Below are 27,167 nucleotides of genomic sequence, written 5' to 3' on the forward strand. Positions count from 1 at the left end.
CTTGCTGGGAGTTGTAGTTTAAGACGTAGAGCGGGACTAAGCATCCAAGTTTTCCCCGAGTGATCCTGCCCCTTCAGCTCTCCATCCAATCAGCAGCGTAGTCTTGTCCGCGGCTCTCGTCCGTTTAACCCCGGACAGGTTACGCCGCGGGCCAGATGTGGGGCGGGAGGGCCGGGGCCTTGCCCCGGGTGTGGGGGTTGTGGCCGACCGGGGCCCTCGGAAGGAGACCGCTGAGCTGCAATGCTCCGTCGCTAGCAGGAAGCAGCTCCCCGCAATGTTGGAACTGCGGCGGCCCAGGGGGCCCCATGCGGGAGGACGGGTTCTTCTGCCCCCAGTGCCGGGCGCTGCAGCCACCTGACCCCACTCGAGACCACTTCAGCCTAATGGACTGGTACGGGGGGCGGTTTCGGGGAACGCGCTGGGCGAGAGAGACGTCAGGAGCTGGCATGGGAGAGGGAAGGGCCGACGTGGTTAGAGAAGAAGGTGGGACCGGTTCGGTAGGTGGGCGGAACCCTAGAGACCGGGTGATCGGGCCTGGGGAAATGGAGGGTAGGGTGTGACCGAAAAAGAGGAAACTAAAGAGCAGGCCTGAGGAAAGGGCTTTAAGGGATGGAGACATCGGTGAAGGGAACACTGGAGGGGTGGGGAATACAGTTAGGGGGAGATTGAGTGCCGGAGGGAGACTTGGGGGGCGGGGCCTGAGGGAAGGGTTCCTTGAGGGGCCTTACAGAAAGGAGACTTGAGGGATGAGGTCAGAACGAAACTGGGGTGTTATCTAAGATAAGGGAGTAAAACCGGGGGGAAAAAATATATTGTGGGCGGAGTCTAAGGGAAAAGTGAGAATTAGAGGGAGAGGATCTGAGAAATGGGTGTTTTTCCTGTTTTCTTCCGAAGGTTGAGGAGCTGGGAGAGGTGGTGAAGTTTGGGCAGAGCTAAACTGACTATAGGGCAGGATGTGGGAATGGAAAGCAAAGGGGATTGGATTAAAACAAGATGGGTGCCCTAACTGGTTTGGCTCAGTGGATAGAGCGTTGGCCTGTGGACTAAAGGGTCCCAGGTTCGATTCTAGTCTAGGGCATGTACCTTGATTGCAGGTACATCCCCGGTGGAGGGTGTGCAAGAGGCAGCTGATCGATGTTTCTCTCTCATCGATGTTTCTAATTCTCTATCCCTCTCTTTTCCTCTCTGTAAAAGATCAATAAAACATTCAAAAAAAAGGTGGGTGACTGAGATGAAGGGACTGTGGCCTTGGGAAGATAGGGTGGGATCCGGCCATGCCCCTTCCCCTTAACTCTGGGCCTCAGTTAAATGGTAAGCACTGAGATATAATTATCCGTCCAACCAGTCATTGAGCACTTACGATGGGCCGCAGTAACAAAAGTAACCTTTGTAAGTTCCTCAGCGGTGCCAGACTAGCAAGTTTCCTCTGCTTTCTTCCTTAATTAACAAGGAAGGAAACAGACAGGGAGTAAAGGAGACGCAAGAGATAGGCAAATCTAATGCAATGTTGAAACCTTTCCTAGGGTCTCTGATTACTCATCGTCATCATTCAGGTCGAAGCTCGCTGTCCACCACGCCTACCCCTCTCTCTGACCCTGTTCTGTTTTCTCTTCGCAGAACCTACCACTTTTGGAAATTATCCCTGTTGCATGTTTATTGCCTATTCCTCCCTGGGGACAGGAACTGGGCCCATAGTACACAAGTCTATTAATATTTGACGCCTGAATTTCATCTCCCGATTTCCTTCCAGCAAACGTTCCTTCAATGTTGATACCGCCAAGCTCCAGCATAGGTACCAGCAACTACAGCGTCTTGTCCACCCAGATTTCTTCGGCCAGAGGTCTCAGGTAGTCTGTGGGCCACTCTTCATCACACCCAAACACGTGTGCATTCTGGGTGGGTGGCAGTGGCCTTGTGGTGGTTGATTATCAGGGACAGAGCTGGACAGCTGGCTCCACCCTGTGGCAGCCAGACCCTAGCCAGCCAGGCCCTGGGCCTGTTCTGCCGAATTAGAGCCCATCAGTTGAAAATAAATATAGCTCATCCCGCAGTTCTGCTTTGGCCATGTCCTTAGGTTCCTGCCCATCAGTATTTTATGAAACAGTCTGTTCTTGTAAGATGGCTGACTTGGATGATAATAAGACTTCCTTATTCTCCACTCATAGACTGAAAAGGACTTCTCGGAGAAGCATTCGACCCTAGTGAATGACGCCTACAAGACCCTTCTGGCCCCCCTGAGCAGGGGACTATACCTTGTAAGGTGATGTTCCAACCCTTGGATGTGTGACTTACCCGGTGTTCATTGCACTGAGGGGCAGTTACTCCCTGTATTTGTCAAAGGAGTGCTTGAGCTCTGAGCCTGTCCTGGGACCCAAAGATACTACAGGAGTATAGTTTTCTCTGGATATTACCTGTAAATCTTACTTGCCCAATTGCATTTTAAAAAAAATTTTTTTTTCTATAAATTTCAAGGATTGGATGATGATAGCTGTTAGGAAAGTAATTTGGGGGTGTTGAGGGAAGGGCAGAGGTGAATACCTTCGAATTTTAGGATTTTTTTTTTTTAATATATTTTATTGATTTTTTACAGAGAGGAAGAGAGAGGGATAGAGAGTTAGAAACATTGATGAGAGAGAAACATCGATCAGCTGCCTCTTGCACACCCCCTACTGGGGATGTGCCCACAACCAAGGTACATGCCCTTGACCAGGATCGAACCTGGGACCCTTGAGTCCGCAGGCCGACGCTTTATCCACTGAGCCAAACCGGTTTCGGCATGGATTTAATAGAATCTTTACAAGTATTTAGTTCAAACTCACAAGTGGAGGAGTGACTCCCCCAGGGTCACACACTTCTAAGTAGCAGACAAGTATTCCATCCAAGCATTCCTTTCTCCAAGTTTCCAACACGCTGCCCTCACACTTTCATTACTAGGAAAGTCCAAGTTCCCCCTGAGTGGTGTTCTGTTCAGGATTTATGATGTTGGCCATAGTCTCTTGAACAATACTTATTTCGCCTGCTTTATGCCCCAATAGCTAAAGCTCCATGGAGTGGAGATTCCTGAAGGAACAGATTATAAAATGGACAATCAATTCCTCATGGAAATAATGGATATCAATGAAAAACTCGCAGAAGCTCAAAGTGAAGCTGCCATTAACGAGTTTGAATCTATTGTCAGAGGTAAAAGATGAAATACCACCAAATGCATTTTATTGCTATTTTGACTTCATTTCCGGGTTAAGTGAAAAATGAATATAAATGATTCAGGGATTTTTTTTTTTTTTTCTTGAGTATACTGAAACCAATTTTGTCTGGAGGTTAGACCTGTAACATCCCTCTCTCTTCATATCATGAGCCTGTTTAAATAGAAAAATTAAGATCATGGTTTTCTCTTGCAGCTAAACAGAAAGAATTGACTGACAATTTGAGCAGAGCTTTTGAACAAGGTATTGTCTCCATTTCTTCACTTTCTCAAATATGGAAAGAAATTGTAAGCACTGAGATATAAACGTCCGTTCAACAAGTAGCTATTATATACCCGTTAATGATGGTTTAATGGGAAGGTATTAAATAGAGCTGAGAGTGCATTTTTGCCCTCAGAATGCACAGTCTTGCTGGAAAAACAAGCTGCGTGCCAGAAACAGTGATCTGCCAGTGAAAGATCAGATGAGAGAACGTGCTTTCATCCCCTTTTAACAAGTAGAAGATAAGATGAGGGATGTGGGCCGAAACCAACGCAGGGAGATTCTGAGGACGAGGCTGCACATTCAACATTTGGCAAAGCCTGCACACCCCTCTTTCTGCAGGGTCCAAGAGAAGAAACCCACGGCAGAGCTCTGCCCACATCACACATGTGCAATATTCATCCTCGTCCCCACTGTCCTGGCTCTCAGAGTGAAGGGACTCTACCCATTGCTAGCTGTTTTTAAGCAAGAACCACCTTTCCATCCATTCCTGACTGGTGCCACCCCCCTTAACTAAGAGAATCGCGGCCTTTTAGCTTAGAGTTCATTGGAATGCAAGAAGCAGAAAGCCACTCAGGGGAGCCCAGATAAAGGGGAGTTATTGTAAGGAATCAGGGCTACCTCCCAGAATCCAGAGAGAAAGTCCCTGTCATGATTATAGGACAGTGTGATAAGAGCTTTTGTGGGGATAGAACTTGGGAAGCAGGAAGCAGTCTGGAACTAAGACTGTGGTCTGGACTCAGCGCCCCTGGCAGTTCATTCCATCCTCTTCTCCTCTCTAAAACCCACTTCTGTCTGCCTCCTTACTGGGATCTGGTGCCCCAAAGGGGCCTTTACACCGGGATGACTCTTGAGTCCTCCTTGGCCTATTACCTTACAAGAACAAGGCCTTTCACCATTTGACTAGAGTCCCCTAGACCCAACTCTAGATTCTGGGAGAGGGAATTTGATTGGCCCAGATGTCCGGTCCAGTCCAGTCAGTCTGGGCCAAAGGGATAGGCTTATACGTGTGCTGCCTACGATGGTCAGATTGTGTTCCACCATGGCCCACCCCCAGCTCCTGGTATGCCTTTGTGTACTTTCATTTTTTTTAATCATAAAATATAATTTTGAAACAGAATAATGTGTAAGTGCAATTTTAAAAATAATAACAGAACAACATCTATGACCTCACCACCCAGATTAAGAAATATAAATGCAAACAACATATATTGATGGCCAAAAGCACATTAAAATGTACTCAAACATCACTAATCATGAAGAAAATGAAAACCAAAACCACAATGAGATACCACTTCATACACATTAGGATGGCTACTGTAAAAAAAAAAAAAAAAAAAAAAACAGAAAATAAAACATTTTGGCAAGAATGTGGAGAAAATGGAACTCCTGTGCACTGTAAAATAGTGCAGCCACTATAGAAAACAAAATGGCATTTCCTAAAAAGTTAAAAATAGAATTACCATACAATCCAGCAATATCCACTTCTGGATATATATCTAACAAATTAACAGCAGGGACTCAAAGAGAGATTTGTGCACTGTCAAAGATAAAGCCAGATACCAGTTAAAGTGGTAAGGATGGATTTGAATCAGTAATAACTATCGAGATAGGGAAAGAGTCTAGCATGAACTAAACTCAACTTCCATTTGTGACTAGGCATTTTAAAGGGAGAATGAGGAAATAGGGAGGGACTGCACAGGGGCTCAGTAGAGTCAGGGAAGTGAAAAATTCCAAAAAGTGGGAAGGGGAGAGTTGGTCCATGTGAAACCAACCTGGGTTTGCTCACTGCACTAATCAAAGTTAGGTCCTACCCTCCCACAGAGCCTGGGAGACAGTGCCCTATCTTCAGGTGTTGGCTGGAACAGACAATAAGAAAGACAGCAAGAAGAGATACCTTCTCTCCTCAGAACAGTGTAAATCCATTTCTCATTTAATCACCTTTTGTTTATTGAGGACTAGCTACTAGTAAAGCATCTGTGTGCTAGGGAGTCAAGCCAAGACGCCTCCATCAGGCTTCATCTTCAGTGGGTGAACTCCTCTCTTCTCAAAATATCCTGAGCTTCCTGGCCTGTCCAGGAAGTTCCCTTACTTACCTAAGTCTGTGAACTCTAAGCCAGATACGAGGCCAGTTTTTTCAAGAGGGCTTTTGTAAGCAGTGGCTCCAAAGAGTCAACCGTAGTTCATTGAAATTGTCTGGTCATATCTGATTTTATGCATCATTTCCAAATATGACATTCCAGACAAAGCATTCATAACATAACTGGTGTTTTCAATTATGATCTATGACAAAGAGGACAGATTCTTATTGAACAAAACCTCAAAAACAATGAACAAATAACTATATTGCTATGAAAATAAGAATACTCCATAATAGTTTCCAGTTTTTTAAGGGATTAGGCAGGGAGCAAAAGATAAATGTTTTAACTTTGTTTAGAAAAGTAAAATTTGCTAGATTTTATGAGTCATAGATAGCTGAAGAGAAAACAGAACGGGATTTTCTTACATCTGGAAAACAGAGCATTTAAGAGCCAGCAAAATTTCAAACAAAATATATAAAAAGTTATAGTCATTCTTTATCAGTTTACTCAATCCCATGTAATTAATTTTATTCTACTTAATCTTGGGTCAGCAGTTTTATGAACCCATTGGCTTTTAGAAATTCTGATTTAGTTCATTGGTTTGATTTCAAAGTTCTTAAGCAATGCCATCAGAAGCCTAGATTCCTGAGTACAGTACTTGGCACAGTCCTTTCTCATGAATCTTCAAGACGGTCCCTTTTTGTTAAAACACAAGTGGTCCGGCCTGTAGCTGGTTGCAGAATCTTTTAGGAAAGCATCAGAGTAAAACAACAACTACCTGTGGATAGCAAAAGGTTTAATTAAAGTGACCACAGTTAAAGATCCGATGAAAGTTCATTCTAAAAAGAACACAATTGACAAGGAAATTTGGTTGTTTCTGTGACATACACATTTTTAAAATAATAACTTGATTACTAACATTTCACCAAGACATATTATGGATAGTGGTGGCATTGATAAATTTCTATGAAGTATACAATTTTTGAAATAATAACATTTTACCATACAAATATAACCTAGGGAAAATTAAGTATCTTTTCATCGACATATTGGAGGATGTAAGGGAGCTAAAGGGAAGGTGGCGGGTGGTAAAGGAGGAAAGAGGAGAGGGGGTGATGGGAAGGAGAGGTCTTGAAGGAGATAGTTTGAGGAGATCTTAAGGTTCCCAAAGAGCCACAAAATTTCCTAAGGAAAGTCAGACGATCTACAAAATGGACACAGCACCATGGTGACGTACAGTCAGCAGGAGTTCGAGAAGGGAGGTTTCAGTCGACTGAGAAGTTCTCATGGAGGAGCTGACTCAAACAGAGAGAACAAAGAGGCCTCATAAGGAGCCAGGAAAAAAAAATTCCAGCCTGGGAGCCAATCCTTGCTGGAAACAAGGAGCCGGGAAGGATTCTAGCCCAGAATCTAGGGGATACCTTTCAAAAGAAGCCTGGGACGCTAACCCAGCTTCAGAGAGCCTACTCGGAATTGTAAGAATCAAAATCTGTCTTCACTGTGCTTCGGACATTTGTCGCGAGAATTGGAGTTGTACTCACCACCAAGTACCCAAATAAGCATCAGACGAGAGATTAGGCAAGGGCCTCTGCATGCTGAAAGGTCTGGCTGTTACAACCAAGGGTTCGATGGTGTTTCCAATCCAGATCCGAGTCACGGTGCTGGATAATTGTCAACAATAAACAAAGCCAGACACTAGTTAAAGTGCTAAGCACAGATTTGAATCAGTGATAACTATTGCAGTAGGGAAAAGAGTCCACTGGGAACTAACCTCAACTACAATTTGTGACTGGCACTTTAAAGGGAGAATGAGGAAATGTGATGGTGGTGCACAGGAGGTCAGTAGGATCTGGGAAGTGAAAAATTCCAAGGCAGGAAGTTGGGGGGGGGGGGGGGGCAGGTGGAATTGGTCAATGTGAAACCCATCTGGGCTTGCTAACTGGCACTTATTGAAGTTAAGCTCCTGCCCTCCCTGGGAAACAGGGACCCTAGCTTTGCGTATTGGCTGCAATAAATAGTAAATTCTTTTGGCAGCCTTGAATTTACTCGGGCAGGCATTTTAAGAGGGTCTAGGATTATCCTAGGGATGTGGCCTTGACTTACTAGAAGCTATGTTATCATATGTTAGTATAGGTCAAGGTTGAGGCCTAGTTGAGAAGAGAGTTCAGAGGGTCTGGCTAGACTTTGGTCAAGGACATTAATTCTTGTCGATACCCATGTTCATAGGATTTTTCACAATAGCTAACAAGTGTCCATCAATAATTGAATAGATAAACAAAATATGACATATCCATACAATGGAATATTATTCAGCCTTAAAAAGGCAGGATGTTCTGACACATGCTACAACATGGATGAACTTGCCCAGCTCTCCAGAGGTGGGGGCTCAACTTTAATCCAGCTCTGTAATCAATAGACTTAGTTTTATTCTTGCTTGAAATGAAGTCTCACATTAATGTCTCTGTTTATTTCAGATGATTTTGAAAAAGCCAAGGAAATTTTAACAAAGATGAGATACTTTTCAAATGTAGAAGAAAAGATCAAGTTAAAGATGGTTCCCCTCTAATTGTTGCTGATTTTTAAAAAAAAAATAAAGTTCTTATTTATTTCTTTTCTGGCTTCTGCTAGATATACTTTAACTACGTATATCATCTTAATTAAACACGTGGCTCAAGCATTAATGGATGGCAGAGTTTGTCATGCCAGCAGAAACAGCCTAGCCAGAGTTTGAGTGGTCAATGTTTCATGTGATGCTGACACACCATGCCCCTAACTAGACCAATAGATGAGGAGGTTGGGATGGGGCCGACTTGAGGCCCTAGAGGAGGGTTTGGCAAACTTGTTCTGCAAAAGGAGAGGAAGTACATATTTTAGGCTTAGCCAGCTGTACTGCCTCTGTTGTAACTACTCAACTTGCATTGTAGCACTTTTTTTACACAACAGGCTTTGGACTAGATTTGCCCGAGGGCTTGCCAATCTTTGCCCTAGAGCCACATCTTCCTAATGGCTAGACCTTTGGTGATGGTCCTCTCTTCTTCTTCTTCTTCTTCTTTTTAAAATATATTTTATTGATTTTTTACAGAGAGGAAGGGAGAGGTAGAGAGTGTTAGAAACATCAATGAGAGAGAAACATCAATCAGCTGCCTCCTGCACACCTCCTACTGGGGATGTGCCCACAACCAAGGTACGTGCCCTTGACCGGAATCGAACCTGGGACCCTTCAGTCCACAGGCTGACGCTCTATCCACTGAGCCAAACCGGTTTTGGTGGTGATGGTCCTCTTGTTAGCATGGCCTTCAGGGCATTGTTTGGTAACCTGCAAAGCTGCCTAAGGGTCTCTGGCCTACCTTTCAAAATGTAGTTAATATTATCAAGAATCAGCCTGGTATTAAACACTACCCACGTTTTCAGCTCCACCTTGAGGTAAAGCACTTTTAATTTCTCTGGACAGTTGACAATCTCTTGTCATGATTTCCATGTTCTTCTAACCCAGCCTGAAGCAACTCCACTTCCCCTTTTGGATCTTTGGAAATGCAGTTTTAGTACTTGATTCATTTCCAAAACAACAACAACAACAAAGTATTTTTTAAGTCTCTGGATCAAAGAAGATTAAAATTGAAAATTCTGATTTTAAAATTCCAGGAAACAATATTCAAACTCTTGGAGAGAATTGCTTGTTTATAACTAAAAATTCAGGGTTCTGAACCATGGTTTCCATACTACCAGAGCTTAACACCGCAGCTCCTTCACGTCCTCCCTCGTCCTTGTCTAAGAATTCGTATCTTCTGAATCCTGATCCAGTTATACCCAGGAACATTTGAGGATTTATGGATCTGAAGGAAAATGGACCACAACAGCTGTCTGCTTAATGGTACTTGGGGGATATCAGTACAATCTCTAACCCCTCACAATTTACAAGGAGAATGAGTTACTTGTCTCCTTTAAGTAAATAATTACAATGCAAGCAAATGTCCTGGTTAAATCGGGTTCTTCTGTAAAGGAGATGAAAGGAGTGTTTGATATACTTTCATCGACAATCTTTATTCCTTGTTCAGAACAATGATCAGGACCAAAACAATCTGACCACAAAAAGAAATCAGATAAATATTGCCTCAAATGACATCTCTGGAGGAACTTCAAAGAAACTTCCCTTACCTATTACCATCCACTGGAAAGGTCACTGGGCTTTGCAGCAAATCATTTCTGACTTGGGGAATAAATAAAAAAGACTTTATTTCTGAGTCATGGCTTCTGAGTCAGTGGGATTACTCCCCCCTGCCCCCTTCCAAAATCTTTCCCTTTTATTCTAAACTCTTCCGTTTAGCTGGACTTCTAAAGCCAGGAACACTTTCATGTGGTCCCTGACAAAGCCCTATGGGTGCTATGCTTCTAGACATCTGAGAGGTTAGCAGCCCGGTTTGGATTAAAGGTTCTGGCTCAGTGAAGCAAATGAAAGCACCCACCTCCCACCGCCACATCATTCCTAATACAGTGTCAGAACAAATCAGAGGTCTTGACTAATTTGAGACTATCTGCTCCAATGTCAGGCAGGCATAGTGTTATGGACCAGGGCATAGAGTTATAATAGAGTTATAATTTGACAGGTTCAGTGTCCTTAGAAAGAAACCAGAGAGCTCCCTGTTCACTCTACCCACATTCCTGTGCTTGTGAAAGGCCCTGTGAAAAAGCCAGAAAGAGCCGAAACCGGTTTGGCTCAGTGGATAGAGCGTCGGTCTGCGGACTGGAAGGTCCCAGGTTCGATTCCGGTCAAGGGCATGTACATTGGTTGCGGGCACATCCCCCGGTGGGGGGTGTGCAGGAGGCAGCCGGTCGATGTCTCTCTCTCATCGATGTTTCTAGCTCTCTATCCCTCTCCCTTCCTCTCTGTGAAAAATCAATAAAATATATTTTTAAAAAAAAAAGCCAGAAAGAAGGCTGCCATGTACAAGTCAGGAAGAGACTCCTCCCGGGAAACGGAAACTCCCCGGAAGTGGCACCTTTATCCTGGACTTCCAGCATCCAGACCCTGAGAAAATTAATTTCTGCTATTTAAGCTGTCTAGTCATGGTATTTTGTTATGGTAGCCTGAGCTGACCAATACACCTGGGTTTCCATCCTAGCTCTGCCACTCATTTGCTGTCCATCGTTTTGCTAAGCTTCGTTTCTTCTTTAAAATAATGATAATAACAGTACGTATCTCAGAGCTGTTGTGAACATTTCTTCTTGAATCAGTTTTGTGTTTTTCTGGGTATTTATCCATTTTTTTAAAATATTTTTTAATTGATTTCAGAGAGGATGGGAGAAGGAGAGAGAGAAACATCAATGACGAAAGAGAATCATGGATCGACTGCCTCCTGCACACCCCTTACTGGGGATCAAGTCCACAACCCTAGCATATGCCCCGACCAGAAATTGAACCGTGATCTCCTGGTTCATAGGTCAACACTCAACCACTGAGCCACACCAGCTGGGATAGGAATTTATCCATTTAATCTAAGTTATCTAATTTGTTGGCATATATTTGTACAAGGTATTCACTTATAATTCCCTCTTTCATTCCTAATTTTAGTAATTTGAGTCTTTGCTTTCTGTTTGCTTTAGTCAATCCAGCAGCTAAAGGTTTGTCAATTGTGTTCATTTTGTCAAAGAACCAACTTTTTTATTTCATTGATTTTTCTCTATTTTTTCTATTCTCTATTTCATTTATTTCTGCTCTAATCTTTATTCTTTCCTCCCTTCAGCTTGCTTTGGGTTTAGTTTGGTGGAAGTTTTAGATTATTGATTTGAGATCTTTTCTAAAATAGGCATTTATAACTGTAAATTCCCCTAGGCATTGCTTTTACTGAATCCCCTACATTTCGGTAGGTTGCATTTTCATTTTCATTCATCCCAAAGCATTTTCTAATCTCCCCTGTGATTTCCTCTTTCACCCTTTGGTTCTACCAGGTTTTAATGAAAGCAAGTTTCACAAAAAAATCTGCCTCTACTAAAGGACATTTAGCAAGTAGGAATGAAACAGCCAAACCACATATTCTAGAAATAATCAAGTTCCAGCTCTGTTCCTCTTTGTTTTTCCAAACATATGTTTCATCTGAGGCAAATGAGAAAGTGTTCTAGTGGCAGGATATGACCAAGAACTCTCCCCACCAGTATGGGGCACAGAACCACTTAAGAATCAAACCTGGGGTTGCCATCTTGAGTGTGGGAAATGGAAGAGCTCACTGGATTTCTATGTCTTATTAATGTCAGGATGGAAACATCTCTAGAATTCTAACATATATGTATGTTACTGGGGATCGAGTCCACAACCCTATATACAATATATATACTAGAGGCCCGATGCATGAAATTCGTGCAAGAGTAGGCCTTCCTTCCCCCGGCTGCCAGCACCGGCTTCCCTCCCGCTGCCGGCTTCTTTTGGAAGGTAGTCCAGAAGGACGTCCTGTCTAATTAGCATATTATACTTTTATTATTATAGATAGATAGATAGATAGATAGATAGATAGATAGATATGTAAAATCTTAAATACCACTCATGTTACCCAGAAAAAACTCATTGTAACATTGCTAATGTTAATGAGCAGAAACTACTAGAGTCCAGAAGACGGGAGATAGCTACCGCACTTGTAGGAGCTGCCTATGATGACATTTCCTCGACATTGTGGTTAAGGAGGAACATACCTGCCCTGGAGTGGATCAATGCCAACATACACATTCTATCACACTCTGCGTGCAGAAATATTATAAAGAAAATTGTAGGCCACATCTCAGTGTAATGCAGGGGCAAATTCTGATTAATAAGTACAGTTTTATCTTTTTTAAAAAATATATATTTCATTGATTTTCCACAGAGAGGAAGGGAGAGGGATAAAGAGCCAGAAACATCGATGAGAGAGAAACATCGATCAGCTGCCTCCTGCACACTCCCCACGGGGTATGTGCCCGCAACCAAGGCACACACCCCTGACCAGAATCGAACCCGGGACCCTTGAGTCCACAGGCCGATGCTCTATCCACTGAGCCAAACCGGCCAGGGCTATCTTTTTATTTTTTTAATATATTTTATTGATTTTTTTTTACAGAGAGAGAGGGAGAGAGAGTTAGAAACATCCATGAGAGAGAAACATCAATCAGCTGCCTCCTGCACACCCCCCACTGGGGATGTGCCCTCAACCAAGGTACATGCCCTTGACCGGAATCGAACCTGGGACCCCTGAGTCCACAGGCCGCCGCGCTATCCACTGAGTCAAACCGGTCAGGGCCGGTTTGATCTTTTTAAGCACATGTGAGAGCTGCGAGAACAAAGTATAATAAATAGCCAAGAATGTGTACAGGAGCCCCTGCCATTGTTCCTCAGGACAACGTGGAAACAAGGGAGAGGGTTCACTGCTCCGTCTAATTGCCCATTTATTCTGCCCCCGTCACGGGCACCGAGGAAACCAAGGAACACTGTGGGCATTCTCATTGCTGTTAACCCCAAAGAGCCGTGTGAAAATCCCTAATTTTCTATTTTCAAGCCTGCTCTTGGCAGAAGGTACTCCAAGACTTGAAAATAGGACCACTTGTCATTGTCTGCAATCGACAACAGTTCCTTTCTTCTGGCTCCAAAAGCACCACAAACATTTGATAGACTGGAAAGGTCTGTTTGGATGTAAAAGATGGCAGTTGTTAGCAGGGAGAAGGATAAATGTATCCAAGTTTCCAGGTAAGAGAGAGGAAAAGAGAGAAATTCAATAGAAAACTGAAGAAAATCCAAATTGCTAGATGCAGATAATCAGGTGGGAAGTGGGAAGATATAAAGCTGGGGAGGTGGGAAGGTGAGGGATCTTGAAGGAATGTGGAGGCCGAAGGAGGCTGGACCTTCTCCCAAGGGTAATAGGGAGTTAGGGAAGGGTTTAAAGCAGGGGAGGAGCACATTGAGTTGCATGGTGGACAAATATGTCTGACTATATTGTGGCTATTGGGCTGGAGGGGCAAGTGTTGAACAAAGAGAACAGCTAGGAGGCTCCAGCAGGCAAGAGATAATGAATTGGGTCATGGTAATACTGATAACCCTAGTCCTTCTGCAGAGTCCTACTTGCTTACAAGAGGAAGCTACCAGCCACTGGGTCTGTGCTTACCAAGCAGGTGGTAGTATCTGCCATGTCCTTTCTCTGCTACTCCAGGCTCCCTTGGACCTGAGAAGTCATGCGAAGATGCCTCATCGCCACCATCAGCACTCATGACGACAACGACAATGTCCAGATGACCTAGTGAGTCAACAAATAATTAACAAGGAAGAAAGCAGACAGGGGGTAAAGGAGACTCAAGAGATAGGCAAATCTAATGCAATGTTGAATCGTGATGCCATCAACCCAACTATAAAAAGACATTTGGGGGCACTTGGAAAAATATGAATACTGAATAGATGATTTTGAAGTATTATTACTAATTTTGTTAGGCATGATAATAGCATTGTAATTATGTTTTTTGGAAAAGTATTCATAGAGATAAGCACTAATGCATTTATAAATAAAATACGCTTTAAAATAATAATGAAAAACTCCCATGCCTTAACACAACATTTCCTGTTTACATATTACATCCTCCTTTTTGTTCTCATATACACACTTTTTCTTCTTCAAACTAGTAGCCATAATAACCCCGTACTTTTGCCTGGAATTTGGGGTTAAATTCCTTTACTTACAGCTGAGGGAATTGGGAACCATAACTTGCCTCAATTTCCTCATCTGTAAAATGGGAGTAATAAAAGCATCCGATTTAGAGTTACTGTGAGAAATACTTGACTTTTTCTGAGCAAAAAGCACTTACAAATAGAAAGTACCTAATAAATTAATAATTCAAATACATTGCCTGATAAGGGGTATACAGCCTGGTATAGAATTCTGAATGAAAGAATGAATCTGGATAGGCATTCAATAAATAATAGGAAAAAGTTTCAGAATATATAGAGAGTAGGACTCCCTTTTTACAAATACATATTTATATGTGTATATAATATCATCTAGCAGGGTATTTTTTTAAGTGAGGAATGAGGTGGCCATTTGTAGAAATGACCCCCAGGGGACTCCCTTTTTTAAAAATACATTTTTATTGGTTTCAGAGAGGAAGGGAGAGGGAGAGAGAGAGAAAAACAGCAATGATGACAGAGAATCATCTATTGCCTCCTGCACGCCACCTGGGTATGTGCCCTGACCAGGAATTGAACCGTGACCTCCTGGTTCATAGGTAGGCACTCAACCACGGAGCCATGCCAGACGGCCAGGAGACTACCTTTTAAATCCAGTTGAGATAAATAGGATGTTAACTAAGGGAGGCAAAACTGGATTATAAATGCCACTAAGAAAATTTAAACCTAATCCATTATTTACATTAGACAAAAGAGGTTCATTCATTTTTTTCCTTAGACCATTATGAGAGCAATGGGAATGGAGAACGGTAACCTGGAAGCATTTCACAAATAAAGCCGATAGGACTTGCTAACTGATTACATACAGGGGAGAATACAAAAGGGGCACCGATGATACTTAGATTTTTGGTTAGAAGGAGAGAAGCATCTGCTGACAGCTGATACTGGCCTGGTGCTATAAGGTAGGACTTGGTGTCTTCCTGTTAAACAGCTTCTCAGAATGTCAACATCAAACAAGGTCTGAGATGCGACTTTGATGGATCAAGATAAAAACAAGAGTACTTCATAATCATATCTGAATACACACAACAATGTGCACATTGTTTAAACCACAAATTGGCCAATATCCCCCTATCCTGGCTAATAAGAACTTGCTTCTTTATCAATTATAGGTTTAGCCTACCTTCTTTCCTCACACCTCCTAGAAAAGATGGACTAGAATTAGCCCTGCTTCCTGACAATATTAATTCCAGAGCAAAGCGCTGCTTTCTTGAACCTTCCTCCAAATCACCCTAGGCAACCCAAATCCTATAAAAAGCTGCCCTTACTGAGAGACTCCCTCACCAGAAGGAGTCAATAAACACATCTTTGTTCCATTATAGATACGATCTTGGTGGTCTCTGGCTGCTGGGCATTGACGTTGGCACAAACAACTCAGACTGGACGATGGTGCCATTCCCTGAGATGGGAAAAGTAGGACATAATCAGGGTTGGGGTTGACCAACTCTGCTAGCCCCTTTGGCAAGCCTGTCTCTGGATGCCCCAGGCAGAAGCTGGAAGACTTCACAAGTGCTCTGAGGTCTTTACTGACCCTCCCTGCTGCTCCCTCTAAGCCTTAGAGTCTAAGGCATCACCGACTTCATTTATATTAAAACACCGGTTGCACGAATTCATGCACGGGTGGGGTCCAGCATGGGTCCCCCCCCCCTCCCCACCACCAGGCCGGCGGTGGGGGGGGGAGGGGCGAAGGAGATTGGCCAGCCAGCCCCGCCCCCTGTTCGAACTCCCGATGGAATTCCTGGTCAAGGGGGAAATCTGCATATTAGTCTTTTATTAGATAGGATAGAAGGAATTAATGGCTGATATTTAATGAATCTGTACCATGTGCCTAGAAGAGATTCCAAAGCAGGGGTCCTCAAACTTTTTAAACAGGGGGCCAGTTCACTGTTCCTCAGACCGTTGGAGGGCCGGACTATAGTTTATTTATTTTTTATTTTTTAAAAAATATATTTTATTGATTTTTTTACAGAGAGGAAGGGAGAGGGATAGAGAGCTAGAAACACCGATGAGAGAGAAACATCGACCAGCTGCCTCCTGCACACCCCCCACCGGGGATGTGCCCGCAACCAATTTACATGCCCCTGACCTGGGACCCTTCAGTCCGCAGACCGACGCTCTATCCACTGAGCCAAACCGGTTTCGGCCAGACTATAGTTTAAAAAAAACTATGAACAAATTCCTATGCACACTGCACATATCTTATTTTGAGGTAAAAAACAAAACGGCAAAAACACCCGCATGTGGCCCGTGGGCCGTAGTTTGAGGACGCCTGTTCCAAAGGCTCTATATGTTTAATTCATTTACTTCTCCCATCAACCCTAGGAAGATAGGCACTATTATTATCGGGTTTTACTAATGAGAAAACTGAGGTACGGATTGCATACCTTGTGAAGTGAGGATTCGAACCTAGGTCATACCAAAGCCTGACAGAGCCGTCCTCAAGCGTTAGCCGGCTGCACCAAGGCAGCCATCTTGTTTGTAGTCCCAAGGACTGCGATTCCCAGCATTCCCTGCGGCAGCCGCTCTCCACACACAACAAATCCCAGCGTGCCCCTGGGCGGCCCGGGGTGGAGGGTTCTAGAAGGCGTGACGTGAGGTCAAGAGCGGGCTCAGAGGCGGGCACCTCTCGACAATCGCGGTGGCTGCAGCTGCCGGGCCTAGGGACGCGGGCGGCCTGGGCCGCGGACGCTGCCTCCTCGTCTCCCCGGCCATGGCCGCACTCGGCCGGCCCTTCAGCGGCCTCCCCCTGAGCGGCGGCTCGGACTTCCTGCAGCCGCCGCCGCCACCAGCCTTCTCCGGCCGGGCCTTCCCGCCGGGGACGGACGGTGCCGAGTTGGCCCCGCGGCCGGGACCCCGAGTGTCTCCGAATAGCCCGGGCGGGAGCCCGGCGCGCGGACGGTAAGGAGCCGGACGGGCGCGGGGTGGTGGGGCCGGGCGCTCCCTCCGCGGGGGGCTGCTGAGCCCCAGGTTACAGAGGAGGACACTGATCTGCAGGGACCGGGACTGTAAGTCGCCGCGGGTCGCGTTGGGACCTCGGCCCGCCTGCACCTCCGGGAGGTGAGACGACTTTCCCCAACTCGACCGGGTCGGGCCGGGCCGGGCCGGGCTCGCGTCCGGGCCATCTGGAGCCTGGTGTCCCCTCGGCGGGGCCCCGACTCGCTCCGCTTTCAGACCCGGCGCGGCCGCCGAGGCGAACAACTTTCATTGCCTCTCGGACAGTCAGCTGCTGCTTCTGCAAAGTGGGGCAGAAATGGGTCCTCCGAGTGCGATCTTGGAAATAGAGGTGCTCGTCGCGGTGCCTGTCCCGCAGACTTGTTCCCTTCCTGGGTCTGCCCCCGTGTATCTCCCATTACCGTGGCAGAGTGGAAGTTTAGATTTCCATCGCTAGTGAGGTCAGGGCTTCCCCACATTTACCTGATGGACATTGTGACCTGCATGTCCGTCCCACCGGGCCGGGAAGGGGACTGACAGCTGGGTACGGTGCGGGCTGGGAAGCTCATTGGAGCAAGAAAGAGTGGACGCTGAAAGCGCAAGCTCGATGCATTTTTCCCCCCCGGAAACTGATGTCTTGTTTGTTTTGTTTTGTTTTGTTTCGACAGTGTGTCCGTCCCCTGCAAAAAGAAACACAAGCTGGAGCAGGAAGATGATGAGTAAGTTGCAGGTGCCCTTTATCCGCTTGTCATTGAATTTGCCCTATTTGATGCCCTTAATTATTTGTTTCCAGTGCAAAGATGAAAGGAGGCACGGGGACTAGTAATGACCTGGGTGGTGGTGGTTGTCTTTTAGAGAAAGGAACCGTGTGGCTGGCAGAGTCTGGAAACCTTTCACTCTCTAATGGGTTGTAAAGTTTGAATTTTGAACCATGTGAATATTATTACACACACAGAGTGAGAGAATTCCAAATGTGTGAAAGGGTACTATTTAAAAGTCTTACCTTCCAAGCTCACAGCTCTCCCCAGAGGCAACCACTGTTAACTGTTTCCTGTATCTCCTCTGGAAGATAATTATTTCTAATTTTTTGCTATTACTAACAATTCTGCCATGGGCATTTTTTTTCTTTTTCTTTTTTTTTTTTGCATGTGAAGAAAGATTGAATTTTAAGATGACTTTTTTTAAATTAAAACTTTATTATTGGAATTATTACGTATGTCCTCTCCCCCCACCCCTCCTGCCCCAGGCCTTCACCACCCTATTGTCTGTGTCCATGGATTATCCATATATGCATACAAGTCCTTTGGTTGATCTCTTCCCACCCACTTCCGCCTTCCCTCTGACATTCCAGTCTCTTCCATGCTTCTCTGTCTCTGGATCTATTTTTGTTCATCAGCTTATTTTGTTCATTAGATTCCACATATGAGTGAGATCGTGTGATACTTGTCTTTCTCTTACTGGCTTATTGGGCTTAGCACATGGCCATTCCTTTTAAATTCTTCGTATATATTTGCAAGTAGGGGACTAGATTTCCTAGATAGGAAATTGCTGGGTCTTAAATTTCTTTTTTTAAAGAATTTTAAAATACTTTTAAAAATATATTTTTTAATTGGTTTCAGAGAGGAAGGAAGAGGGGGAGAGAGAGAAATATCAATGATGAGAGAGAATCATTGATCAGCTGCCTCCTGCACACCCCACACTGGGGATCAAGCCCACGACCTGGGCATGTGCCCCAACTGGGAATTGACCAGGAATCGAACTGTGACCTCCTGGTTCATAGGTCCACGCTCAACCACTGAGCCATGCCGGAACCAGAGTTGTTAATTTATATTCTTTATAGCAGTGGAAATGGCTGTTTTTCCATCTTCTCACCATATCTGTATTTTTAAATTTTATGATCTAATAGGCAAAAATTGTATTCATAGATAGGCAGTCAGTGGGGTGGGCGGGATAAAAGGATATCCAGATGACCAGCCAAACGAAAAGATGTTCAGTCTCATCAGTCTTTAGGGGAGTGCATATTAAAGCCACAATGATATAGGAGTGGTCATGGAGCCTCAGGAACTCCCAGACACTATGGATGAGAGTGTAACTTGGTATAGCACTTTGCGAAACAGGTTGGCATTATCTATTAAGTTGAAGGCACATGTACCTTTTAACCCACCAGTTCCCCTCCCGAGTATGTACATGTGCACATCAGGAAACATATACAAGATGTTCTGGTCTTGAGATTGCACTTGCTGATGCCCAGACCATCAAGTACTTTTGGCCTAAATACTGAAATAGAACAGGGCTAGTTGCCATACAGCTTTCAACTAAACTGGTAATATCATAGTGCTTGCAAATACTACTTCATGATAAGAGTCTGAACAGTTAAACTTTCCTAAGGAGGCTGGCAGTTTTAGTGAAAATGGCACAGAAGTAGGATTCAGGGGCTCTAGGGTGGGTCTGTCTGGTGCCCAACATGTAATTCTGTCGTATATGACGTTTGGAGGGAGTACTTAAGTTTTCCTAGATCCTAGTTTCCAAATGTGCAAAACAAAGAATTTGGATTTGATGAACTCTAAGGTCTCTATGAAATATAAAATTTTCAAGGAAGTAAAGATAGTTTATGTTTGAAAGTAGGGGAATAGTTTACGTCATTAATTAAGAACTCATAGAGCCAACTGACAGTATGGCATTTTGGAGAGGACCAAGAAATCAGCAGCAGCAGCATCAGCACCTGTAGTACTTGGAACAGACCTGATGAGGCATATGTTTTTGCCATAAGGGAATATGGGATGCCTACAGACCGCCTTCTCAGGTGACCAGTTTGATAGAGCAGCAGCAATGTGACAAAATATGGCTGGTGCTGAATTGCTGCTTTGTGACTTTTGGTTCCTTACTCCCACTTGACCTATCCAGAGCCAAATAAATAGGAATGACTTTAAGTTTCCACATTGAACACTTATAATTTATAAAAGCAAAACCTTGTAGGTACAGCTTAGTTTGGCAGAGAGAGCAGTAGAAGAAAATATTTCAAGGAGGCTGTGAGAATGACAGAAAAGAAAATGCGTGATTTTCCATCTTGTAAACATACACTGTCACAAGTTATTAGAGTGTTTTCATATAAGAATTGGATTAGAGATAGGGGTGATCTACATTTCATTTATATTCAGGATTTTCATTGAAAAAAATTTTTTTTCCAGTTGCCCAGTAAGAAAGAAAAGGCTAACTGAAGCAGGGCTCTGTGCTGGTCCTAATGACTGGATTCTTTGTGCACATCAGGATATAGAGGGTCATGGAGTAAATCCATGCACTAGTGGCCTTTCTGCACCTGGCATGTTAGATGTTATTTGTGAAGAAATGGATCAGACAACTGGAGAACCGCAGTGCGAAGTTGCCAGAAGGAGGCTTCAGGAAATTGAGGACAGGTAAATGGGCAGCGTATATAATGGGCTTGTTGTTGTTCCTCTGTAATGTCTCTGCTCTTTTAAGCTAGTCTAATTCATCATTTGATGATACCTTGATCTTCAACCTCTTAGAGAAACTGTAAAAATAAGGGAACTCAAAATGTGCATATTAAATATTGAAGTAAGCTCTTCTCATAGAACTGTATAGAATTTTTTCACTTACTATCTCTGAATATTCATTTTTGGTTTATGGGAGTTTCAGGGACACATTCTTTTATATATATATATGTATGTTTTTATTGATTTCAGAGAGGAGGGGAGAGGGAGAGAGAGAAACATCAATGATGACAGAGAATCATTGATTGGCTCCCTCATGCACACCCCCTATTGGGGATCAAGCCTGCAACCCGGGCATGTGCCCTTGACCGGAATCAAACCTGGGACCCTTCAGTCCGCAGGCTGACGCTCTATCCACTGAGCAAAACCAGCTGGGGCCAGGGACACATTCTTCAACTTTGCATCTAATATAAAACTTAAATGAAATGTTGAGTAACTATTCTGTATATAATTTTTTTCACTCATGTATAGCCTCATGTTTTACTTGACCTTTTGCTATAGCACCTGTTACTTTTATCCTTTTTATTTTAATTTTTTTTCCAATTACTAGAATATATACAAGTTTGACTAAATAATTTTTTGCTCTGCTTCTGCTGCCTTTATTTAGAATAATTGACGAAGATGAAGAAGTTGAAGCTGACAGAAATATTAACCATCTCCCCAGTCTTGTCCTTTCTGATGCTATGAAAACAGGTTTGAAGAGGGAATTTGATGAAGTCTTTACAAAGAAAATGATTGAGTCCATGTAAGTTTTGGTTCCTGGTTTCCATTTAAATATGATCTTAAAAACCCAGTGTCTCTAGACATTGCTTATCCTATACTAGCCATCTCTTCACCTCCTGATCACCAGCCAAGGGAAAGAACAGTAGGTTTTGTGTTGAGTCCAGGTTGCAGACCTTTTTAGTTCATTGGAGTGAGCAAAATGCTCTGCAAGAAAGAGTTTGAAGAATGCAGGAGTGGCTGCTTTGCCTGCTTAACCCTTGGGTTCTTTAAATACAGTCCTGAAATGCACTGTATCCTATTTGGGAATCGGAGGATTGGCAAGAAAGAGCCCATTCTCTTAAATTCTTATGATGGGACATAGGATCCACATTTCAAAACCTCTTGTTTACCTGGCTTCGCAATTATCCAGGAACACTGTCGAGACCTAGGAAACAAACAAAAATGTCTCCCAGCAGTCCGAAAAGAGAGTTATCACAAAGGTTACAAATCAAAACTGATATGTTTGTCTTATAGTGTGTATAGTTCTCAGGCCTTTAGCTGTAAGCACCATTATGCCCCTAATTTAGACAGTTTCATTTTTCTGGTTTCCTAGATCATGAGAGTAGAAACACAGAAACAGCTAGTGAGAGAACAAACACTTGTAGTGAGTAATGGAAGTATAGTGTGAGGACAAGAGAGGAAACTGGAAAGCAAACAGAAGACCCTAAAAAGCAAAACATCCTGGAGCTCATTAACATAAGAGCTAATGATAGCTGGGTAATTCTTGTAATCCTTGAGCCTAGGTGATCTCCAGTCCTCGGCATCTGCTGTAGGCAGGTTCTGAGTGCCAGTTATGTTTGCCTAGATGAGACTTGATAATCAGGGTACGTGGCATATACCGGATCCATTCTCTCAGGGCACCAGTCCCAGTGATGCTAGGTAGATGAAGCATTACTCCCTTTGGCCATAGTGGGTTCAGCGCTGCTTGATGTTAGATCACAGCCCCTAACTTGAGCTTATAATTAACTACCCAACCCTGAGGATGGGTAAATAGTTTAGCCAAGAGAAAGCAGGTCACGTGGCTCTCCAGCCTAAAACATAGCACTTTCTGCTCTTGGTAGTTTTCCAGAAGCTAGCCTTTGGAGATATTCTTTATTGTTTGTGTTTTAGTTTGCTTTACTTGCCTTTGGGCTCCAGAAACCATCAAACCAGTAGTGACTGGAGGAGGTTAGGTGGGGGCAGACACAGGCATTGGGCACATAATCATTTTGGCTTACTGCAAAAAGAATTCCACTTTTTAAAAAATATATTTTTATTGATTTCAGAGAGGAAAGGAGAGGGAGAGAGAGATAGAAACATAAATAATGAGAGAGAATCACTGGATTGGCTGCCTCCTGCCCGCCTCCAACTGGGGATCAAGCCTGCAACTTGGGCATGTGCCCTGAGCAGGAATCGAACCATGACCTCCTGGTTCATAGGTTAACACTCAACTGCTGAGCCACACCTGCCGGGCAACATTATACTTAATAGCTATACTAAGCAAAGGGCATACTGAGATACTTTTAATGTATTTGTCCAGTGCTTCGTTTTCATTTGTAATAGGTTAGTACAAGATAGTAGTCCACATCAGTGTGTCTCTCTCATATCAATGTTTCTCTCCCCCCCCCCTCTCCTTTTCACTCTGTCTAAAAAAAGTTATATTAAATCAGGGGCCTCTATTTCTCACATTGGATGTTTATATTCTAATCACAGCATCAGTACAGCCAGTTGGTTTGATTAAAAATGCATGCAGAAATGTAAATTTTATGTATTTGAATATCCTTTCTAAAAATTATTTTGCATTATTATAGTAAATCTCTTTTGATGCTTTCAGTGTGCAATTCTACATATTAGAAAGTAGACTAGCTTCTCAACATATATCTTTTATTTTCACGTCTTAAAATTTTTAATAAAAATCTGTATTTTATTTCTTAGGAGCCGTCCTTCCATGGAGCTTGTGCTCTGGAAACCTCTCCCTGAACTCCTTTCTGATAAGCCAAAGCCGTCTTCTAATGCTAAGAGCTACACAAGAGAGAGCCAAGCTAAGCATGCCTCTACTGACACCACCTTCCCTAGGAGAACTGAACTGTTCTTGGAACCTCGGCAAACAGCGCTGCCTATTTTCAATAGTTTGGAGACAGCCGCTTGCACAGAAGAAGAGATGGAACTCTAGAAATATGTTTCTATACTAAAGTTGTCAAATTTTAGAAGGCTCATGTGTTTATTCGTGAGCCTACTTACATAGTATAGGGACTTGAAAGTTGTGAAACGGGTGTAAGAATATCTCCACCTGTGGTTTGGGGTGGGACTCTCATTTTGGGTAGCCATTTCTTAAATTCAACTTTGCCAAGGAAGCTTGCCTCCAGGGAAAAGCTATTTTCTAGAGGTATTATTTTTGTGAGGTTACAGTCTGCACAGGCAAGTATAGACACTCCATGTGGAAGGGTGACTTAAATCATCTGTCACATTGTTCAGAAACTTGGAGAATACTGAGACTCTTGAGTTGAAAAAAGATGCATTAAGAAAGAAGGGTACTGCTACTACAACTGAACCCTGACAGTTGGATCCCAGCTTCATCTGTAGATATGAACTCTGTTTACAGTGGTGACTATGATTGGGGAGAAGGAGGGAAGAAAGCAGTAGCTTAAGCCTATTGCTAAGAAATTTAATAGAGGCTCTGAAACTTGTACAGTAGTTGTCAGTTCAATGTAGCTAAATTGATTAAATAGCCCGTAGCATTGTGGCTCACCTCTCTGCCTCTGAAAATGCAATGAAAATACAAAGAAAAGGTTTTTCCTTTGAGGCTTTTTTGCTCTGTGTTACTGTAGTTCCTTGGATTCCCTTGCATAATTGATAAACGGAACTATTCAGAAATGTTTACAACTTAATTAGCTTTGATAATTGAAAAGGTTTTGAGGTAACCCATGTGCAAATTGGCTATGGGAGAAGCATCTCTTGGGTAATCCTGAGGAAGTGCTGTGTCAGCTAAGCCCAGTATTGATAACGTCACTAGTTAAAAAAAGGTTGTACCTGTGTGAGCAAGTTGAGTTTTAAATGTTAATTTAGAAAACAATGACTGGATAATTAACTGAGAACATACGGGCAGGCCATGTTGAGATTTACTGAAATAGCCAGTTTGCCTGGTGCTTCAGCTATTATGCAGGAGCCTAAAGGTTGGTAGAGAATAGCTTCCTGCGAGCAGGAAGTGTTCAGATTTCAGACGTAAACCAGCTCAAGGTGTCCTTTGGGGATAACCAAGGTTGAAGTGTTTTATTTCTCAGGAAGAACTTTACTGTGTGGCAAGGACTCAGTAGTGCAAAGTGAAATGACAATTCCTTTAATGCTACAGAATATTCACTATAACTTATTAAATGAGTGTAATAGTGTAATATTGGCCCTTTCCTCACATAACAGGAGACCACCCTAGTTCTTTTTGTTTTCTGGTTTTCTTCTCCCTTTGTAGGAATCAGATACCTTGTATAGAAAAAAAAAAAAAAGATTTATACCAAGTATAGAGGTAACTTTTTAGGAACTAGCTCCCAGGCATTTTGAAACACATGCTGAAATCTTTCCCCTTGTTACAGATGGTGTAGAAGTCACAAGTCTGTTTATTGGACTGTTTCTTCTCTTGCCTTTTGTTCCTGCTCTCTCTATTTCTGTCTGGACAGTCAGGAAAAGATTTAATGTTTAATATTTAAACAAAATATTTAATGTCTACACAATAAAATTATTCAAACTTCAAACCAGTATTTAAACCAGTTGGAAACCAGCTAATAGTTTCTTAATCTCAGATTTAGAGATGAATGTAAACTGTATTCTGTTGAAATCTGCAAGTGTCTGGTTCATGCCATTTGAAAAACTCCTGCCTTTAGGTCATTGTTCAGTGGGACCAACTTGTAAAGTTTGTAGCCTTAAAGAAATCTCCATGTTAAAAAATTTGTTCTGTTACAACCCAAAAACATGAAGCAACTCCCGGAATTTGGAGTTAGTCCCAGTGTTAGGGTGGAAGGGGAGGAGACAGCTTTCCCAAGGAGCACCCAACACACGGTTGTCTTCTATAGGAATTGTCGGGCAGGCCTTGGATCAAAGGTCTGTGTAATGAAAAGGAGGAAAGAAGAGCCCCCAAACAGGGCTCCGATACCATAGGCAAATACAGGAGAGAATTAAGATTCTGTTTATTAAAATCTAAACAGAACTTGTTTCAGGAGTCAAGCTATCTGACATGACAGTTATTTCTGCAGGAAAATGGATGTTTAATGCTCCTTTTTAAACTTCTTGCATACGTTTGTACTAAAATTGTCTTCATCCTTGTGGTGCTTATTCATCTGAGCCGTCTCCACAGCCCCCATGCTTCTGTTTTGTTTTTTCGTTTTATAGCGTAAGACTTTTGCTTTTGCCTTAAGGTTTCCCTAGGGGAATAACGTCTTTTCATTTTGTACAGCTTTTGCAGCATGGATCAAACATTGGCTTTCTATGCTAATGTATGAAGAGGAAAAATTATCTAAAGCAGGTGAGCTTTAATGAACAAATGTATATTTTTTCTGAGTTTGAATAGGGTGTGTGGATTTAAAAAAAAAAAAACATTAATATGAAGAAAGTCCAGTTCTCACAAATATTAATCAGTCAAATAAAAAAAAAACCCTCATTCTTGAAAAGGTGCAAATGTAAAATTTAGGAAAGGAACTAGAACCATGAGAAGAATGTTTACCAGCAAGTTCATTAATTATATTAGATTTGGAACTTGGTTTTGTTTTTTAATAGTGATAAGAATGGTGCAGTACTAGGAAAGTTCTGGAAAATGCTGTCAATTTTGCTTTAAAACAAGAATCTGGTGTTTCTGTATTTTATTGTTTTCAATAAAACTTCATAAGTGTTTTGGACTTTTTAAGATATTTGTATTCCTGTACTTAAGTAAATATAACAATCACTTCTTTGCTTTCTTCTAAATTGTATTTGAAGTAGCATTCATATCAGTGAGGGGCTTAAATATATTCTGAAGAGATGATTATGTTGGGTTAAAGGTAAGTTTCATAAATGAATTAGCTCTTTACAAAACAGGCATACTATGTCTTGCCATTCCTAAAACCCCTAGAATGCTTTCCACTCTTCTTAGCAGTTCACTACTGTTGTATGAACAGCATTGATTGGTAATGGTGATTGATTGCCAGTATTCAGATGGCAGTGGTGACTGAGTCTTCAAAATGTTCAAATATGGAGTTGAAAAGGGTATATAGAGTTCACAGTTGTTTTTATAGGTTTGGGACCTTTAAAAATAAGGAATAAGAAAATTCCAGAATGTTCAATTACATGATCATTCCTTTCTTGAGTTGACAGGTCACTGGGTGGCAGTATTGCCTGCATATTTTCAACCATTGTTTGATAAATGTGGATCCCTATTTATGGGCAGGTTAAGTTTGGGTTACAGTTACAGAAAACTCAGGATCTTGTTTTGTTTTTCACCAAAACTTGAAAATCACGGCTAAAAGTTACTTTTAAAAGTTCTTTCACAGGTTTAAAAACTAAAAAACCTTAGTGACAAGATAGTATTATAATCCAATTCACTAAGTGCAGTGTTCAGACTTCACCAGTGGTTTTACAGTCTTTTTGCAGCAATACCTAAAATGTCCGTTGGTTTTATTGATAAAATGTGGTTTAGGCAGTGTAACATTTAATTCCTTGAGGGGGAGCCCTGGTCATTGTGGCTCGGTTGAGAGTTGTTTTGTGCATTGAAGGGTCACTGGTTCAATTCCTG

The 27,167-nt window shown here is 42.7% G+C and overlaps 3 protein-coding genes across 7 annotated transcripts in view; 2 read left to right on the plus strand and 1 right to left on the minus strand.

Moving 5' to 3' along the window:
- The window catches only part of CHEK2 (checkpoint kinase 2), a 47,789-nt gene extending 31,052 nt beyond the window's left edge, over positions 1 to 16,737 (minus strand). Inside the window, exons 1-2 of the mRNA XM_079763238.1 lie at positions 16,619 to 16,737; positions 13,666 to 13,794 (exon numbers count right to left, since the gene is read on the minus strand). The gene's annotated coding sequence lies outside the window, so the exon portion shown is untranslated. The remainder of the gene's footprint in view (positions 1 to 13,665; positions 13,795 to 16,618) is intronic.
- HSCB (HscB mitochondrial iron-sulfur cluster cochaperone) lies at positions 20 to 14,015 on the plus strand. 4 transcript variants are annotated; one of them, XM_079763242.1, is made up of 6 exons: positions 20 to 391; positions 1,751 to 1,847; positions 2,166 to 2,255; positions 3,036 to 3,180; positions 3,399 to 3,446; positions 13,711 to 14,015. In XM_079763242.1, exons 1-6 carry the CDS (start codon positions 156 to 158, stop codon positions 13,791 to 13,793), a joined length of 699 nt encoding a protein of 232 aa, XP_079619368.1. In that variant the 5' UTR covers positions 20 to 155; the 3' UTR covers positions 13,794 to 14,015. The 4 variants fall into 4 exon arrangements, with proteins under 4 accessions (XP_079619368.1, XP_079619367.1, XP_079619366.1 ...); XM_079763241.1 differs by lacking the exon at positions 13,711 to 14,015 and adding an exon at positions 3,807 to 8,156; XM_079763240.1 differs by lacking the exon at positions 13,711 to 14,015 and adding an exon at positions 8,020 to 8,156.
- Positions 16,738 to 16,812: 75 nt separating the features above from the next.
- On the plus strand, positions 16,813 to 26,265 carry CCDC117 (coiled-coil domain containing 117). 2 transcript variants are annotated; one of them, XM_079762738.1, is made up of 5 exons: positions 16,813 to 17,132; positions 17,834 to 17,884; positions 20,354 to 20,578; positions 21,282 to 21,419; positions 23,351 to 26,265. In XM_079762738.1, exons 1-5 carry the CDS (start codon positions 16,945 to 16,947, stop codon positions 23,586 to 23,588), a joined length of 840 nt encoding a protein of 279 aa, XP_079618864.1. In that variant the 5' UTR covers positions 16,813 to 16,944; the 3' UTR covers positions 23,589 to 26,265. The 2 variants fall into 2 exon arrangements, with proteins under 2 accessions (XP_079618864.1, XP_079618865.1); XM_079762739.1 differs by having other exon boundaries at positions 17,046 to 17,132; positions 20,433 to 20,578.
- Positions 26,266 to 27,167: the final 902 nt, after the last annotated feature.

The sequence above is a fragment of the Cnephaeus nilssonii genome (assembly GCF_951640355.1).
Source record: "Cnephaeus nilssonii genome assembly, chromosome: 22".
NCBI lineage: Eukaryota > Metazoa > Chordata > Mammalia > Chiroptera > Vespertilionidae > Cnephaeus > Cnephaeus nilssonii.